The 16,424-nt window shown below is 42.2% G+C and overlaps 1 protein-coding gene across 6 annotated transcripts; it reads left to right on the top strand.

The window, feature by feature from the left end:
* Window positions 1-765: 765 nt before the first annotated feature.
* Window positions 766-14,471, top strand: LOC129850151 (uncharacterized). 6 transcript variants are annotated; one of them, XM_055916695.1, is made up of 9 exons: window positions 766-1,250; window positions 4,463-4,577; window positions 10,447-10,496; window positions 10,618-10,687; window positions 10,778-10,864; window positions 10,958-11,056; window positions 11,179-11,259; window positions 11,370-11,474; window positions 12,333-14,471. In XM_055916695.1, exons 3-9 carry the CDS (start codon window positions 10,462-10,464, stop codon window positions 12,843-12,845), a joined length of 990 nt encoding a protein of 329 aa, XP_055772670.1. In that variant the 5' UTR covers window positions 766-1,250; window positions 4,463-4,577; window positions 10,447-10,461; the 3' UTR covers window positions 12,846-14,471. The 6 variants fall into 6 exon arrangements, with proteins under 6 accessions (XP_055772670.1, XP_055772669.1, XP_055772672.1 ...); XM_055916694.1 differs by lacking the exon at window positions 4,463-4,577 and having other exon boundaries at window positions 10,447-10,491; XM_055916697.1 differs by lacking the exon at window positions 4,463-4,577.
* The last annotated feature ends 1,953 nt before the right edge of the window (window positions 14,472-16,424 follow it).

Below are 16,424 nucleotides of genomic sequence, written 5' to 3'. Positions count from 1 at the left end.
GCCATTTCTAGCTTTTTATGTCACGTCTCTTTTGAGACGTGAAGAGAGGGAATTAAAACTTTCTCTCTGAGAAAGTTTCCCTGGTTGTTTACTTTTGCTTGTCTTACTCTTACCTAGTTTATGTCACGTCTCTTATGAGACGTGAAGAGGGGGATTTGTAAGAAATACCATTGTAATAACACGAGCATATTGCTATTACATTGTTATAACTAACTTCTTTCTTAAACAAGGTTCTCTCACATACTCACAAGCAGAAACTGAGGCACACACACACCAGAGACAGATGGCTGACACAGAACATTCATAAACACTGATAAGGCAGGGAAGGCCTTGAGCAAGAGTGCTTGGTACGGCTTCCCACGAAATAATGAGACACACACACATAACCAAGGACAGAGGGCTGACTACGCACACACAAAAACTCCTCTTCAGTCTGAACATTTTTGAAGACAAAGAACTCTACTCAGAGCCAATGGGACAGTGATACTAGCCTGAAGGAGACCTCGCCCAACTCATCAGAACCAACCAGAGGACCAGAACTTCCAGACTCAACCTACTTTCTGTGCTGTATAAAATGACTATGTATTTCTGTTATCTGGGCTCTGTCTGCAGGTTCCATACGAGCCGATTGAACGAGTCCAAGCATGCTTGTATCAGATATCTTTACCTCTGAATAAAACTGCTTTTTATTATACGAATATCCACCCTGTCCAGAGTCTCTACTTCGTCTCAGTTCTCCAGTAAACTTGTGTCATCAACAGACTGCAGTTGCAATTTGTTTTTTACACAAAAAAATGATATCTAACCATACAATGAATACTTTTGTAATTAATCAAACCTTTGACATATATTTTTGACTATTTCCAACGAACAAGCTAGCTATCGAAAAGTGTCAGCGTGTGTAGTTAAATTAGCCTGCTAACGTCTCCATAGCTAGTAGCATGTAATCAGGACATGACCAAACTGTTGCTGAGATAATAGATGTTGAAACTTCCAAGGAGAAAAGAGGCATTGTTGAAACTCACTCATATGCTTGCAGTGTAAAAAAGGGGGGTGAATGCGATTCATAACCGAATACCCCAACCAAGGAGCAGCTTCCATTTGACAAAGAAGCTCTGAATCGTCTGTGGCCGATAACTGAGAGAGCAAGGAAGGAAGGGAAAAGGGGATACTTTGCGGGAGCTAAGGCTTTTGTTAATGGAAGGGAAATTCGCGCTGACGCCTAGTTTGTTGACTGCTGGACTTGTCAAGTGAGTTGTGCAGGACTGAGTTTTATTTGCTAATTTGATAAAACTAGATATTTATTGAGGAAAGAGCATTGTTTGTGTGAGCCAAACTTTTTTTATATATATATATTTTTTTATGGCAGGGAAATTCGCACTGACACTTAATGTTAGCTTAATGGCTATTCGTTTTTACCAATCTATAGTACAATGTTATTTGGAATTGTATAAATATATATAATTTAGATCAACCACTTACGTGGTGCAAAGGTATGTTTTTATTTGCAACTAGTAAGAACTTTTCTTTTTATGAGAACCCGATTCATGTGAACGTATACAAGTTTAATATTCTTCATATAGTCACTTTGATCGTAAATGTCCATTGCTGTTTTTTCTATTAATGCCAGGGGAATCTGTCATTTTTTGAAAAGGAGATCTTTATTTTTGTATTGTAAGGGTAAGAGTGCCGATTTATTTCATTCAAGAAACTCATGCCTGTTGCACAGATACTGCGTTTTGGAAGTGTCAATGGTGATGATATGAATGACATTTGGTTTTCATTTGGTACTAATCGGTCAGCAGGTGTCCCTATTTTAAAAGGCAACTTTAAGGCTCATATATTGAGTCATGAAGCAGATAATACAGGGAGATGGATTATACTATTGGCAGATGTTAACCATGTTCAATTCATTGTTGTAAATACTTAAGCTTCCAATAACAAGTCAAGTAACTGTATTTTATTTAGAGACATTGAGAGGAAAATAAGTAAAATGATGTCTAAATTTCAATTGGCCAAAGTAATATGGGGTGGAGATTTTAATACAGTATTACATGATAATCTAGATAGATGGCCTCCTATGGATAGCAATTCTGTTTGTGAGATAAGGAATATATGTCTAAGGTTAGGTGTTCTAGATATTTGGAGACATAAGAACCCAGATAAGATTATGTTTACATGGAGTACCAAAGATTTATCTATACAATCCCGTATTGATTTCTGGCTGATATCTGAAGATATTGCTGACAAGGTTGATACAGTCTCGATTGAACCATGGATTTTAACAGACCACAACGGGATCTCAATAAAGATAAATATGCATGGTTTGTCAACCCAAAAAAGTTAAAGGTTACTGGAAAATGAACAAGACTTTACTAGAGAATGAAGTATTTAAGAAGGAAGTAGCACGAATTAATGATAAATACAGGAGTTGTGCCTGTGTTATGAATATGTTTGGGAGCTAATATATATTATACTGGGAGCTAAGGAAATTTGATTAAGGCTTTTGGCTATTTCAATGGGAAAAGAAATTGCTCGTGCCAAGAGAGAGAAAGAATATGACATCATAAAGGGAATAATGGATTAAACTAAAAAAAGGGAACTAACTAATCAGGAATTACTGGACCTATCATCATTGCAAATGCAGTTAGATTGTTTCTACGAGGAAAAGGCCCGGGGAGGGTTTGTAAGAGCAAGATGATTAAAGATATTTCTTTAATTTAGAAAAAAGGCCAGGCGAAAAGACTTCCTTCCATATGTCAATTAATGATTAATAATACTCCCAATAAAAATCCAAAAGAAATCTCTCAGCATGTTTCCCAGTTTTATCAGAATCTGTATACATCAGCCCAGCCAACTTCCAATATGTATCTTTTCTTAGACAATGTAGCAAAGAATTAGCTAAGAAGATAATGATTTCAGGGATTTTTGTGATGAGTTATCTGAAATTGAGATAAGACTGTATTAAAAGCCTGAAGGACAATTGGTCCCCTGGAAATGATGGTTTAATAAGATTTATTAATCATTCAATGATAAATTGATTCCTTTCATTCTTGCTATGCTTCCTGTAATTAAGGTGTAATTACTATGATTCAATGGACATGGGTGGGGAAATATTTGTGTGACGACCTAAAATGGGGGCAGAAGCTCACCAGCACCCCATCTTATATGTCCAACCACCCTGAACGTCAGACTCTATTGAAACACATAGTGGTGTAAAGTACTAAAGTAAAAATACTTTAAAGTACTACTTAAGTAGTTTTGGGGGGTATCTGTACTTTACTATTTATAGTTTTGACAACTTTTACTTTACTACATTTCTAAGGAAAATAATGTACTTTTTACTCCATACATTTTCCCTGACACCCAAAAGGAATCGTTACATTTTGAATGGCTAGCAGGCAGGAACATTGTCGGTTTGATGTACTGCCAAATACTCTAAAATGAAGTTGGAAGCGACTTATGGTAGAGAAATGAACATTCAATTCTCTGGCAGCAGCTCTGGTTGACATTCCTGCAGTCCGCATACCAATTGCACAATCCCTCAGAACTTCAGACGTCTGTGGCATTGTGTTGTGACAAATATATATTTTAGTGGCCTTTTGTCCCCAGCAAAAGGTGCACCTGTGTAATGATCATGCTAGTTAATCAGTTTCTTGATATGGTGCACCTTTCAATGTGGATAGATTATCTTGGCGATGGAGAAATGCTCACATGTTTTATTTTTTTTGGCGTACAGAACATTTCCCGGGACCTTTAACTTCAGCTCATGAAACATGGGACCAACCTTTTACATGTTGCGTTTTTTTGTTCAGTATAGTTTATTACAAATATAGCCGTATACAGTCCTCCAGATATCTGTTGACAAGGACATACATCACTGTGTATTTGTTACACTGTACATACAAAAATGGCCAAACATTTTTTTGTTTGTTGCCATTTTCCATTGTTACTAACTTGTACTGGTTAAAAGTATGATTAAAGAAGAAGAAAAACGTTTATTTTTTGCAAACCATGTTTAGTACTTCTAAAAGAGACAATGACAAATTCATGGTTCAAAAAGATATTATAGTCATCAAAAGGGCAGAAATTTAGCATTGATATACTTATGATACAGTACTTTACAGCTTTGATTGGTCACAGAATATATGACATGAAGGGGTGATGTAATTATCTGAATTACTGTAGATTTGAATAGTTTAGTTAATCAAAAGTGAAGTATGGTTATAGGTCCAATGGGTGTTGTTCATATACCACTCTGACTCAAAATCAATATATTAGATACATACTATTTATCAGCATATTGACAGATTATTGCTGGTTGCAAGTTATTTTACCCTCTTTGTTTCTTTTGGAACAATGGCAATTAAGTTGATTAAAATTAAGAATAGATAGATGGGCTACCACTGGTGTCACAGGCATTGTCACAGGTCTTGACCACCATGTTGCGATGCTTCTTTAGGATCACGTTGTTGTTGTCAGCGTAGAAGAGTACAGAGATGGGACTGAGCTTGGTGGTTGTGCAGCACGCTTTGGGAACCTCACCTGGCTTCAGAAGGTGAACCTGCCATTAAACGGTAAATCAGACTCATTCATACATGCACTTTCATATAGTCAATGATAATATCCTGTTATAAAAGAGATGGGTTATTTAAGCAGTAAGGCCCAAGGAGGGGTGTTATATTGGCTATATACCACAAACCTCAGTGGTGCCTTATTGCTATTATAACACCTACTCATTCAAGGGGTTTTCTTTATTTTTACTATTTATTTAACCTTTATTTAACCAGGAAGGCCTCATTGAGATTTAAAATCTCCTTTTCAAGAGCGTCCTGGCCAAGATAGGCAGCACCAAGTCATTACAAAAATACAAACAAACAACAAGTAATCTAGTAGAAACCATTGAATTCACAAGAGTATAACAAAAATCAAAAACAGCAAATTAAAAACATTGACAGGTCAGGGAATCAGTCTCAAGATCATTCATCAGTGATTTAAAAATACCAATCGGGACAAGTTCTTCCAGTTTAAAAGTATTTTGTAAAGCGTTCCAAGACGATGGCGCAGAGTACATAAAAGCCCTTTTACCAAATTCAGTTCGGACATTTGGAACAGTTAGCAGGATAAAGTCCAGCGAACAAAGAGAGTACCCACCACATTTCTGAACAATAAAAATGCCCAAATAAAAAGGTAGTAAACCCAAAATGGCTTAATAAATCAAAGTATACCAGTGACTGAGCCTGCGGGTGACTAGAGAAGGCCAGCCAACCCTGGTATACAAAGTGCAGTGGTGCGTAAGGGTTTTGCAGTTTAAAAAAAATCTCAAAGTGCCATGGTAAAGGGTATCAATTGATCTCAAACACTGAGCGGAAGCATTCATATATAAAATATCTCCATAGTCTAGTAAAGGCATAAATGTAGCTGATACTAGCCTCCTGGCTTCAAAAGAAAAACAGGCCTTATTCCTAAAATAAAATCCCAATTTCAGCTTCAATTTTTTTGTAAGTTGTTGAATATGCAATTAAAATTCCAAGATATTTATATGAGGTTACAACCTCAATCTCCTTGCCCTGACAGGTAGTAATAGGTGAAAGCTTCAGAGGTCTATTTCTTGCTTTAGAAAACACCATTAGTTTAGTTTTGTCAGTATTGAGGATAAGCTTCAATTGACACAAGGTATGTTGAACAGTATAAAAAGTAGTTTGCAAGTTCTGGAAAGATTTTGTAAGAGACGAGGCACAACTGTAAATAACAGTATCATCAGCATAACAATGAAGTTGCGCATTTTGGACATTTTTGTCTAAATCATTTATATAAATAGTGAATAAGAGAGGACCAAGTACAGAGCCTTGGGGCACACCATTAAAGACAGACAATTTAACAGACATAAGCCCATCAAATTGAGTGCACTGAGTTCTATCAGACAGATAGTTAGCAAACCATGCAACTGCATGCTCTGAAAGACCTACACTCGAAAATCTCTGCCTTAGTATAGCATGATCAACTGTATCAAAAGCCTTAGAGAGATCAATAAAAAGTGAGACACAGTGTTGTTTTTTGTCAAGGGCTTCAGTGATATCATTTAAAAGCTTCATGGCTGCTGTAATTGTGCTATGCTTCTTCCTGAAGCCCAATTGGTACATTGATAAAATAGAGTTAGTAAATAAAAACTATTTTAGCTGTTCACTCACAAGGGTTTCAAGTAGAGATTGACCTATTATTAAAAAGAGTTGGATCTCCCACTTTTAAAAGTGGTAGGACTGTCACGATCGTCAAAGGGACTGAGAGAGGACCAAGGCTCAGCGCGTGGAAAGTACATCTTCTTTATTAGAAGAAGGACAAAACGAAACAAAAACATCAAACGTGAAGCTATAAATGACTAAGTGCAAAAACATGCAACATAGACACAGACATAGACAATTCCCCACAAACAGCTAAAGCCTATGGTTGCCTTAAATATGGCTCCCAATCAGAGACAACAATAACCAGCTGTCTCTAATTGAGACCCAATTCAGACAACCATAGACTTTCCTAGAACCTACACTCAACCATAGACACAGCTAGACACCTTCACTCAACACAAACCCATACACTACACCCAACACCCCCTTTACCATATAACCACCCAAAACACAAACATTCCCCATGTCACACCCTGACCTAACTAAAATAATAAAGAAAACAAAGAATACTAAGGCCAGGGCGTGACAAGGACAAATGCTGATTTCCAGATTTTCGGAATATCATTACATTCCAGGGTTAGATTGAACAGATATGTAAGTGGTTCAGCTATGAAATCAGCTGCCAGATTTAAAAAGCAGGGATCCAAATGATCAAGACCTACAGGCTTTCTCTGATCTAAGGATTTCAGGGCTTTATGTACCACCTGCACTGAGAATGGCAAAAAGCTAAAAGTTTGACCAGCTCTCACTGGTTCATCCACACAGGGTTGTACAGAGACAGAGCACACTGAATCAAACAGCCTACCAGATGATACAAAGTGCTCATTGAAACAATTCAGCATTTCAGTTTTGTCATATACAGCAAGAGAGTCCTTCAAAACACATGACGGTAATTCAGTAACATTACTGTTACCAGACATAGACTTAATAGCCTTCCAAAACTTTCTAGGGTCATTCAGGTTATCAGTGGTAACAGACATAAAATATTCAGACTTGGCCTTCCTGAGAAGAAAAGAACACTTGTTTCATAACTGCCTAAAAATAAGCCAATCAGCATCAGAACATGATTTCCTTGCTTTAGCCCAGGCTAGATTACGGTCGTGAATAATACAAGACAGCTCAGAAGAAAACCATGGATTATCCCGCCCTTTAACCCTGAACCTGCGGAATGGGGCATGTGTGTTTACTATTTGGAAAAAAACATACCGGTAATTAAAGAATGTCCAGGCAGTTTCCACATCAGGGATAAACTCAATCTTGCTCCAGTCAAAATAAAACAAATCATGAAAGAAAGCCTGCTCATTAAAACACTTCAAATTTCTCTTACGAATAAAACATGGGTTTGTCTTAGGAACCTTAGTATTTCTAACAGCATAATGGTCACTTAAATCATTACAAAAATCACCAACCGCAGAATATTTATGTGGAACATTTGTTAATATCAAATCAATCAGGGTAGATTTATCTGGGCATTTAAGATTTGGGCGAGTGGGTGAGTTAATCAACTGGGTAAGATTCATAGAATTACAAAACATTTTTAAATCATCAGACACCGGTTTTAACCAACACCAGTTGAGATCACCAATCAAGATCATTTCACTGTAAAGAAGTTTAGACATAAGGTGCGTCAAAGAAGAAAATGCTATTTTCTACATTGTTGAATAATAGTGTAGACATCAAAACTATGAAATAACACAAATGGAATCATGTAGTAACCAAAAAAGTGTGAAACATATCAAAACATATCATACTGTATATTTGAGATTTTTCAAATAGCCACCCTTTGCCTTGATGACAGCTTTGCACACTCTTGGCATTCTCTCACCCAACTTCACGTGGAATGCTTTTCCAACAGTCTTGAAGGAGTTCACACATATGCTGAGCACTTGTTGGCTGTTTTTCCTTTACTCTGCGGTCCTACTCATCTCAAAACATCTCAATTTGGTTGAGATCGGGGGATTGTGGAGGCCAGGTCATCTGATACAGCACTCCGTCACTCTCCTTCTTGGTAAAATAGCCCTTACACAGCCTGGAGGTGTGTTGGGTCATTGTCCTGTTGAAAAACAAATGAATTCTCCTGAGTAGCGCAGTGGTCTAAGGTAAGCTGTGCAGTTAGAGATCCTGGTTGGAGTCCAGGCTCTGTCGCAGCCCGGCCGCGACCGGGAGACCCATGGGGCGGCACACAATTGGCCCAGCGTTGTCCGGGTTAGGGGAGGGTTTGGCCGGCAGGGATGTTCTTGTCCCATCGAGCTCTAGCGACTCCTGTGGCGAGCCGGGCGCAATGCACACTGACAGGGTTGTCAGGTGTATGGTGTTTCCTCCGACCCATTGGTGCGCCTGGCTTCCGGGTTAAGCAGGCATTGTGTCAAGAAGCAGTGCGGCTTGGCTGGGTTGTGTTTTGGAGGACGCACGGCTCTCGACCTTCGCCTCTCCCGAGTCCATACGGGAGTTGCAGCGATGAGACAAGACTGTAACTACCAATTGGATTCCACGAAAAAGGTGTAAAAGTAACAAACAATTGTTTTTATTTTTTTATAATAATTTATTAAAACAAATGATAGTCCCACTAAGCCCAAACCAGATGGGATGACGTATAGCTGCAGAATGCTGTTGTAGCCATATTGGTTAAGTGTGAATTCTAAATAAATCACAGACAGTGTCAACAGAAAAGCACCCCCACACCATATACCCTCCTACTCCATGCTTTATGGTAGGAAATACACATGCAGAGATCATCTGTTCACCCACACTGCATCTCACAAAGACATGTCAGTTGGAACCAAAAATCTCAAATTTGGGTTTCAGACCAAGGACAAATTGATTGTGTTTCATGGGCCAAGTAAGTCTCTTCTTCTTATTGGTGTCCTTTAATAGTGGTTTCTTTGCAGCAATTCAACTATAAAGGCCTGATTCACACAGTCTCCTCTGAACAGTTGATGTTGAGATGTGTCAGTTACTTGAACTCTGTGAAGCATTTATTTGGGCAGCAATATCTGAGGCTGGTAACTCTAATGAACTTATCCTCGGCAGCAGAGGTAACTCTGGGTCTTCCATTGCTGTGGTGGTCCGCATGAGAGCCAGTTTCATCATAGTGCTTGATTGTTTTTGCAACTACACTTGAAATATTCCGTATTGACTGACCTTCATGTCATAAAGTAATGATTTCTCTTTGCTTATTTGAGCTGTTCTTGCCATAATATGGACTTGGTATTTTGCCAAATAGGGCTATCTTCTGTATACCCCCCCCCCCCTCATTCAAGGTTATCAATAGAACATTGTCAGAAAATAATAGTCTAAACCCAATGTCTCTATCAAATATGGTTGAAAAGTTACCGACGATTTACTCTGAGATTTAACCTCACAACACCAAATATGGAACACATACAACCAAGTGCGGTGCAGTCTAAACTAGTAATGGTCACAGCAAATGATCATTATTATTTCATCAACACTGTCAAGTACAAGTATATGAATGTTATAATATTGTAGAGAACAAGCTAATGATTAATTCTATGTCATTTCTAATGACATCAGGCAAAGAAAACAATGTTTGGACATTAATTTCGTAGCTCCCTCTTGAATTGACCCTTTTTCTCTCTACATTGTATAGCAAGTAAGTGACTATATAAAAATAATATATGTCATTCATCAGACACTTTTATCCAAAGCGACTTACAATAAAACCTGCTGTCGTTTATGTATGGGTGGTGACGGGAATCGAACCCACTACCCTGGCTTTGCAAGCGTCATGCTCTATCATGGTCATGGGTGCACCTCAGCCACGTTTAAGGTCCTAAATTATATCTTAACCGCCATCGATAAGAAACAATACTGTGCTTTTGACTCTGTCAATCACCACATCCTTACCGACAGACTCAACAGCCTTGGTTTCTCAAATGATTGCCTCGCCTGGTTCATTAACTACTTCTCCGATAGAGTTCAGTGTGTAAAATCGGCTTCCTGTAGCCTGGGCCTCTGGCAGTCTCTATGGGGGTGCCATAGGGTTCAATTATTGGGCCGACTCTTCTCTGTATACATCAATGATGTCGCTCTTGCTGCTGGTGAGTCTCTGATCCACCTCTACGCAGACGACACCATTCTGTATACTTCTGGCCCTTCTTTGGACACTGTGTTAACTACCCTCCAGACGAGCTTCAATGCCATACAACTCTCCTTCCGTGGCCTTCGATTGCTCTTAAATACAAGTAAAACTAAATGTATGCTCATTGGTCACTGATTTTGAATGCTTGTTTTGTTGTCGTAGGGTTGGGAGGAGGACATGCTGCCTGAGGAGAGGGAGGTTCCTCTGGTAAAGTGAGTTCCTCTAAATGTCTGTGTAGTCTGGGCTTGTCAGATGCTGAAGGATAGTGGTCATAATGCTGCTATCCCCCATTGACTCTAATGGTTGACATGCTCCATTCCCTCCCTTTCACAGCCTCTACCTAACCACCAAGAGAGTGGAGGACATCGCCCTGAGGCTCGTCTCCCTGCGCCAGGCCTTCACTGTGAGTGGACACACTTTTCTTTTTCTCTCTGTGACTTCTTGTTCTCTCCTAGAGGAAGATGTCTCACCCTAACTCTTCCCTCTCCCCTAGACCCTGCTTGGTTCCACCCTGAGCAGGAACCATCTGTTTGTGGCGGGAAAGGTCCTCCTGGGCGCACTGGTTCGGGCCAACCACATGGTAACTCACTAACGCATTCTCTGTCAAGGGAAAGAGAGCGCCCCTGAGGTGAAATGTGTTCTGTTCACTAAGATGCTCTTTTCTTTGTCATAGGACGAGGCCAAGTTCATCCGTACTTATAACGACTTTGTGGACTACCTGAGTGACCCCTCCAAGCGGAATGACACTGAGAGGGAGCTGGCTGAGGCAAAGGTGAGTTCATTAACTCTTTCAAGTCTCACTGAGTTCTTCCACATGCATGTCTTCTATACATCACAGTAGCTGATCTATATGAAATCATTCCTATTTTCTCCAAACGTGTTTTCTTGTCCTAGATCCATCATGTGAACATGATAGATGTCCTCTTTGAGCTGGTGCTGTTTGGGATGATGACAGCTCAGAAGTCCCTGATGGTCGTAAGTAGCATCTCACTGGTACATGTTTTGATATCTCTCTATTAGCAGTTTCACTTAAATTCCTCTTCTCTTCTATTCTCTCCTCTTTTCTCCTCCTTTGTTTCCTTTAGCACGCCGGTGGGTTTGTGGAGGATCTGTACGCTCTCCTGTACTCCTTCCTGCCCACTGCTGCCAACATGGAGCCAGAGGCTGACAGATACCTGCTGCTGCTCAATGTAAGAGTCAAGAGGTTACTTCCTGTTTACTTCCATATTCTTAGTGTACTTCCTTTTTACTTCCTTATTCATGGTTAACCAGGTTCCAATGTCATTTTAGGGGGAGTATTTCTAATTGTCTCTCTCCTCTTGATAAGCTAGTAACTCAGAGCCATTTTCTATGTGTTGTGTGGTGTTCTCTTCAGGGCGGGCTGATGGCTCTGCTAGATGACATGTTTCTGGCCTGGTACTTTAACCCAGAGTCTCTGGTCACGGAGCTCTCCAGCCTCCTGGAGTACCACTTGGAGAACCTCATGGCCAGCATGTAGTCCTACTGCAGGGACCATACTCCTTTCTCATTCTCTCTCTCTTTTGAAGGATTTGAGGACTTGAAGTGCTTTATTGAACCCTGATTAGTTAACACCCATTAATTTAATGTATTCTCTTGTTTTCTCTCCCCACAGGATTATTGTGACACTTTGCCACCCAAGAGGGATCTAGACACCAATGCACTACATTACTTTGCACTGAATTTGAAATGTTTAAATAGTCTGTCAGGGAAAGAGCAGGTGTCCTCAATGTTTTGTATTATCAGTGTGTGTAGTAACCTGGTACAGTATAAAGTTTACCACTAGAGGGGGTAATTGCTTCAGTCTTGAATGTTACTTCTCACTATCCCTACTCTACATTAACAGTCGGCAATTGTAGACTCCGGTGACTTGGGTATCTTAGTTTTTTAAATTTGCCATTAATGTCTGAACCATTTACCATCTTTCCCACTGAAACCAGTAATGTTAGCGTTCATGTGAGAGAGGGTGTAGTAGTTCATACTGACCACTAGTTGGATCCACTAATTGTGGACGACATCCTTGTCTATAGTCGAAGCAAAGAGGAGCACGACTGAAACCTCCGCGCGATGCTGCAAAGGTCCCGCGAGAGAGGAGTCCGGCTCAACCCGAGAAGAGCACAGTCGGCACTACAGAGGTCAGCTACTTCGGACATCTTCTCACAGCGACTGGAATCAAGCCAGATCCACAGAAGATCTCAACCATAAAAGAAATGGAGCCACCAAAGAACCGTGCAGAGCTGGAAACAGTGCTTGGCATGGTCAACTACTTAGCCAAGTTCGCACCCAGCCTCTCCAATGCTAATGCACCCCTGCATCAACTGCTAAAGCAGTCCAGTGAGTTTCTCTGGGACAAGCAACACGACATTGCTTTCCAGAAATGTGAAAGACTTGATCACGAGAGAACCAGGAACAATCCTTGCCTACTACGACCCCGACAAAGAGCTCAGACTCCAAGTAGACGCATCGAAGTATGGACTAGGTGCAGTGCTACTGCAAGAAGGAAAGCCCATCGGCTACACTTCCAAATCTCTCACAGACTGTGAAATAAACTACGCTCAAATTGAAAAGGAGGTCTATGCCATTCTGTTCGGATGTAAACGTTTCCATCAGTACGTATATGGACGACAAGTCATTGTGGAATCCGATATGTCTTGAACGACGCCCCTCAAACACCAAAGAGCCAATGTTACCTCACTGTATCCCAGACCGACCCTGGAAGGTCGTGGCAACCGATCTGTTCACCTGGAACAACAAGAACTACATCATAACAGTTGACTACTACAGCAGATACTTCGAACTCGACAAGCTTCACAGCACCACATCTGCAGCTGTGATACACAAGCTGAAAGCAGCCTTTGCCAGGCATGGCATTGTAGAGACTTTAATATCTGACAATGGGCCCTGTTACAAATCAAATGAGTTTGAATCCTTCACAAAAGCATGGGAGTTTACGCGTCACCACAAGCCCACATTACCCTCAAAGTAATGGCCTTGCTGAAAAATCAGTGCAGATTGCTAAATCACTCATGGATAAAGCAGACAAGAGAGACCCCTACCTCAGCCTCCTTGAATACCGCAACACTCCAGATGACAACTTAAAATCACCAGCCCAGCTGTTGATGAGCCGCAGACTTCGCTCAATCCTTCCCAGCACCAACCAGCAGCTACAACCTGAGGTCGTCAGCTACAAGGAAATGCATGAAAAACGTGCACAGAGACAACAACAACAAAAGCGATACTACGACAGGTCAGCTAGACCACTGCCACCACTGATCGACGGAGAGTCAGTTTTAATCCAGGAGCATGGCCTCTGGAAGCCAGCAGTCGTCATCCAGCCAGCTGACACTGAACGTTCATAGCACGTCCTCACCGCAGAAGGAGCAGTGTACCGCCGCAATCGTCGTCACCTACTGAACACAAAAGAACAACACACTGATGAGATGAACTGTTCCCCTGAAAGAGAACGTGATGGACTAAACACACACATCACAACATACACCATACTTACCTGCAACACCACAAGAGCTGTTGACTGACACAGAAGCATGCTCAGCATCATATCGCACAAGGTCAGGAAGAGAGGTCAAGCCCAGAGCTGTCCTAGAACTGTGAAATGTCAAAGGGTGTAGGCGGATCGCTGCCCTAAAAGAGTTCCACACTGTAAACTTGTTATTGAAAGTTCACTTGAAATGCTTTGGTATTGTATTTGTTTGAAATGTTAAGATGTATTTCTACTGTGAAAGCTGAGTTGCTGAGAATCCCTTGTTCGAAAAGTAACAGTATGTTGGACCATTGTTTCAGAGTCTATGTTGATTCAGTTGGTGTAGTATAAAATATAAATGGTTACTTACCTTGAGTTCAAACTGCAGAGCATGTTTTCAAAAGAAACGCTTAGAATATGTAAACATTTTTCTTTTGTTTTAAAAGAAGGGGGATGTAATATTCATATGTGTAAACATACTGAGTAATAATTGGATGCGTTTTACCGCCATATCATACTGTGCTATGATTGGTTAAGACCACCCAAATGGTTAGGTCATGGTCAGTTTGATCCTGGTTGGCGATACGTGAACATGCCAGTTATAGCTAGCTAATAAAGAGCTATGTTAAGAAACATCTTGTAGTACTGCATTTTATTATTTTGTACAAAGTGTGCAAAACAAGACAGTGCAGACGACGGGGGGGGGGGGGGGGGGGGGCAGAAGGATTGCTTTATCCTAGGTATTCCTTGAAGAGGTGGGGTTTCAGGTGTCTCCGGAAGGTGGTGATTGACTCCGCTGTCCTGGCGTCGTGAGGGAGTTTGTTCCACCATTGGGGGGCCAGAGCAGCGAACAGTTTTGACTGGGCTGAGCGGGAACTGTACTTCCTCAGTGGTAGGGAGGCGAGCAGGCCAGAGGTGGATGAACGCAGTGCCCTTGTTTGGGTGTAGGGCCTGATCAGAGCCTGAAGGTACTGAGGTGCCGTTCCCCTCACAGCTCCGTAGGCAAGCACCATGGTCTTGTAGCGGATGCGAGCTTCAACTGGAAGCCAGTGGAGAGAGCGGAGGAGCGGGGTGACGTGAGAGAACTTGGGAAGGTTGAACACCAGACGGGCTGCGGCGTTCTGGATGAGTTGTAGGGGTTTAATGGCACAGGCAGGGAGCCCAGCCAGCAGCGAGTTGCAGTAATCCAGACGGGAGATGACAAGTGCCTGGATTAGGACCTGCGCCGCTTCCTGTGTGAGGCAGGGTCGTACTCTGCGGATGTTGTAGAGCATGAACCTACAGGAATGGGCCACCGCCTTGATGTTGGTGGAGAACGACAGGGTGTTGTCCAGGATCACACCAAGGTTCTTAGCGCTCTGGGAGGAGGACACAATGGAGTTGTCAACCGTGATGGCGAGATCATGGAACGGACAGTCCTTCCCCGGGAGGAAGAGCAGCTCCGTCTTGCCCAGGTTCAGCTTGAGGTGGTGATCCGTCATCCACACTGATATGTCTGCCAGACATGCAGAGATGCGATTCGCCACCTGGTCATCAGAAGGGGGAAAGGAGAAGATTAATTGTGTGTCGTCTGCATAGCAATGATAGGAGAGACCATGTGAGGTTATGACAGAGCCAAGTGACTTGGTGTATAGCGAGAATAGGAGAGGGCCTAGAACAGAGCCCTGGGGGACACCAGTGGTGAGAGCGCGTGGTGAGGAGACAGATTCTCGCCACGCCACCTGGTAGGAGCGACCTGTCAGGTAGGACGCAATCCAAGCGTGGGCCGCGCCGGAGATGCCCAACTCGGAGAGGGTGGAGAGGAGGATCTGATGGTTCACAGTATCGAAGGCAGCCGATAGGTCTAGAAGGATGAGAGCAGAGGAGAGAGAGTTAGCTTTAGCAGTGCGGAGCGCCTCCGTGATACAGAGAAGAGCAGTCTCAGTTGAGTGACTAGTCTTGAAACCTGACTGATTTGGATCAAGAAGGTCATTCTGAGAGAGATAGCAGGAGAGCTGGCCAAGGACGGCACGTTCAAGAGTTTTGGAGAGAAAAGAAAGAAGGGATACTGGTCTGTAGTTGTTGACATCGGAGGGATCGAGTGTAGGTTTTTTCAGAAGGGGTGCAACTCTCGCTCTCTTGAAGACGGAAGGGACGTAGCCAGCGGTCAAGGATGAGTTGATGAGCGAGGTGAGGTAAGGTAGAAGGTCTCCGGAAATGGTCTGGAGAAGAGAGGAGGGGATAGGGTCAAGCGGGCAGGTTGTTGGGCGGCCGGCCGTCACAAGACGCGAGATTTCATCTGGAGAGAGAGGGGAGAAAGAGGTCAAAGCACAGGGTTGGGCAGTGTGAGCAGAACCAGCGGTGTCGTTTGACTTAGCGAACGAGGATCGGATGTCGTCGACCTTCTTTTCAAAATGGTTGACGAAGTCGTCTGCAGAGAGGGAGGAGGGGGGGGGGGGGGGGGAGGAGGATTCAGGAGGGAGGAGAAGGTGGCAAAGAGCTTCCTAGGGTTAGAGGCAGATGCTTGGAATTTAGAGTGGTAGAAAGTGGCTTTAGCAGCAGAGACAGAAGAGGAAAATGTAGAGAGGAGGGAGTGAAAGGATGCCAGGTCCGCAGGGAGGCGAGTTTTCCTCCATTTCCGCTCGGCTGCCCGGAGCCCTGT

Source organism: Salvelinus fontinalis, unplaced genomic scaffold (genome assembly GCF_029448725.1).
Source record: "Salvelinus fontinalis isolate EN_2023a unplaced genomic scaffold, ASM2944872v1 scaffold_1847, whole genome shotgun sequence".
NCBI classification, from domain to species: domain Eukaryota; kingdom Metazoa; phylum Chordata; class Actinopteri; order Salmoniformes; family Salmonidae; genus Salvelinus; species Salvelinus fontinalis.
This window is presented reverse-complemented; position numbering and strand designations above follow the sequence as displayed.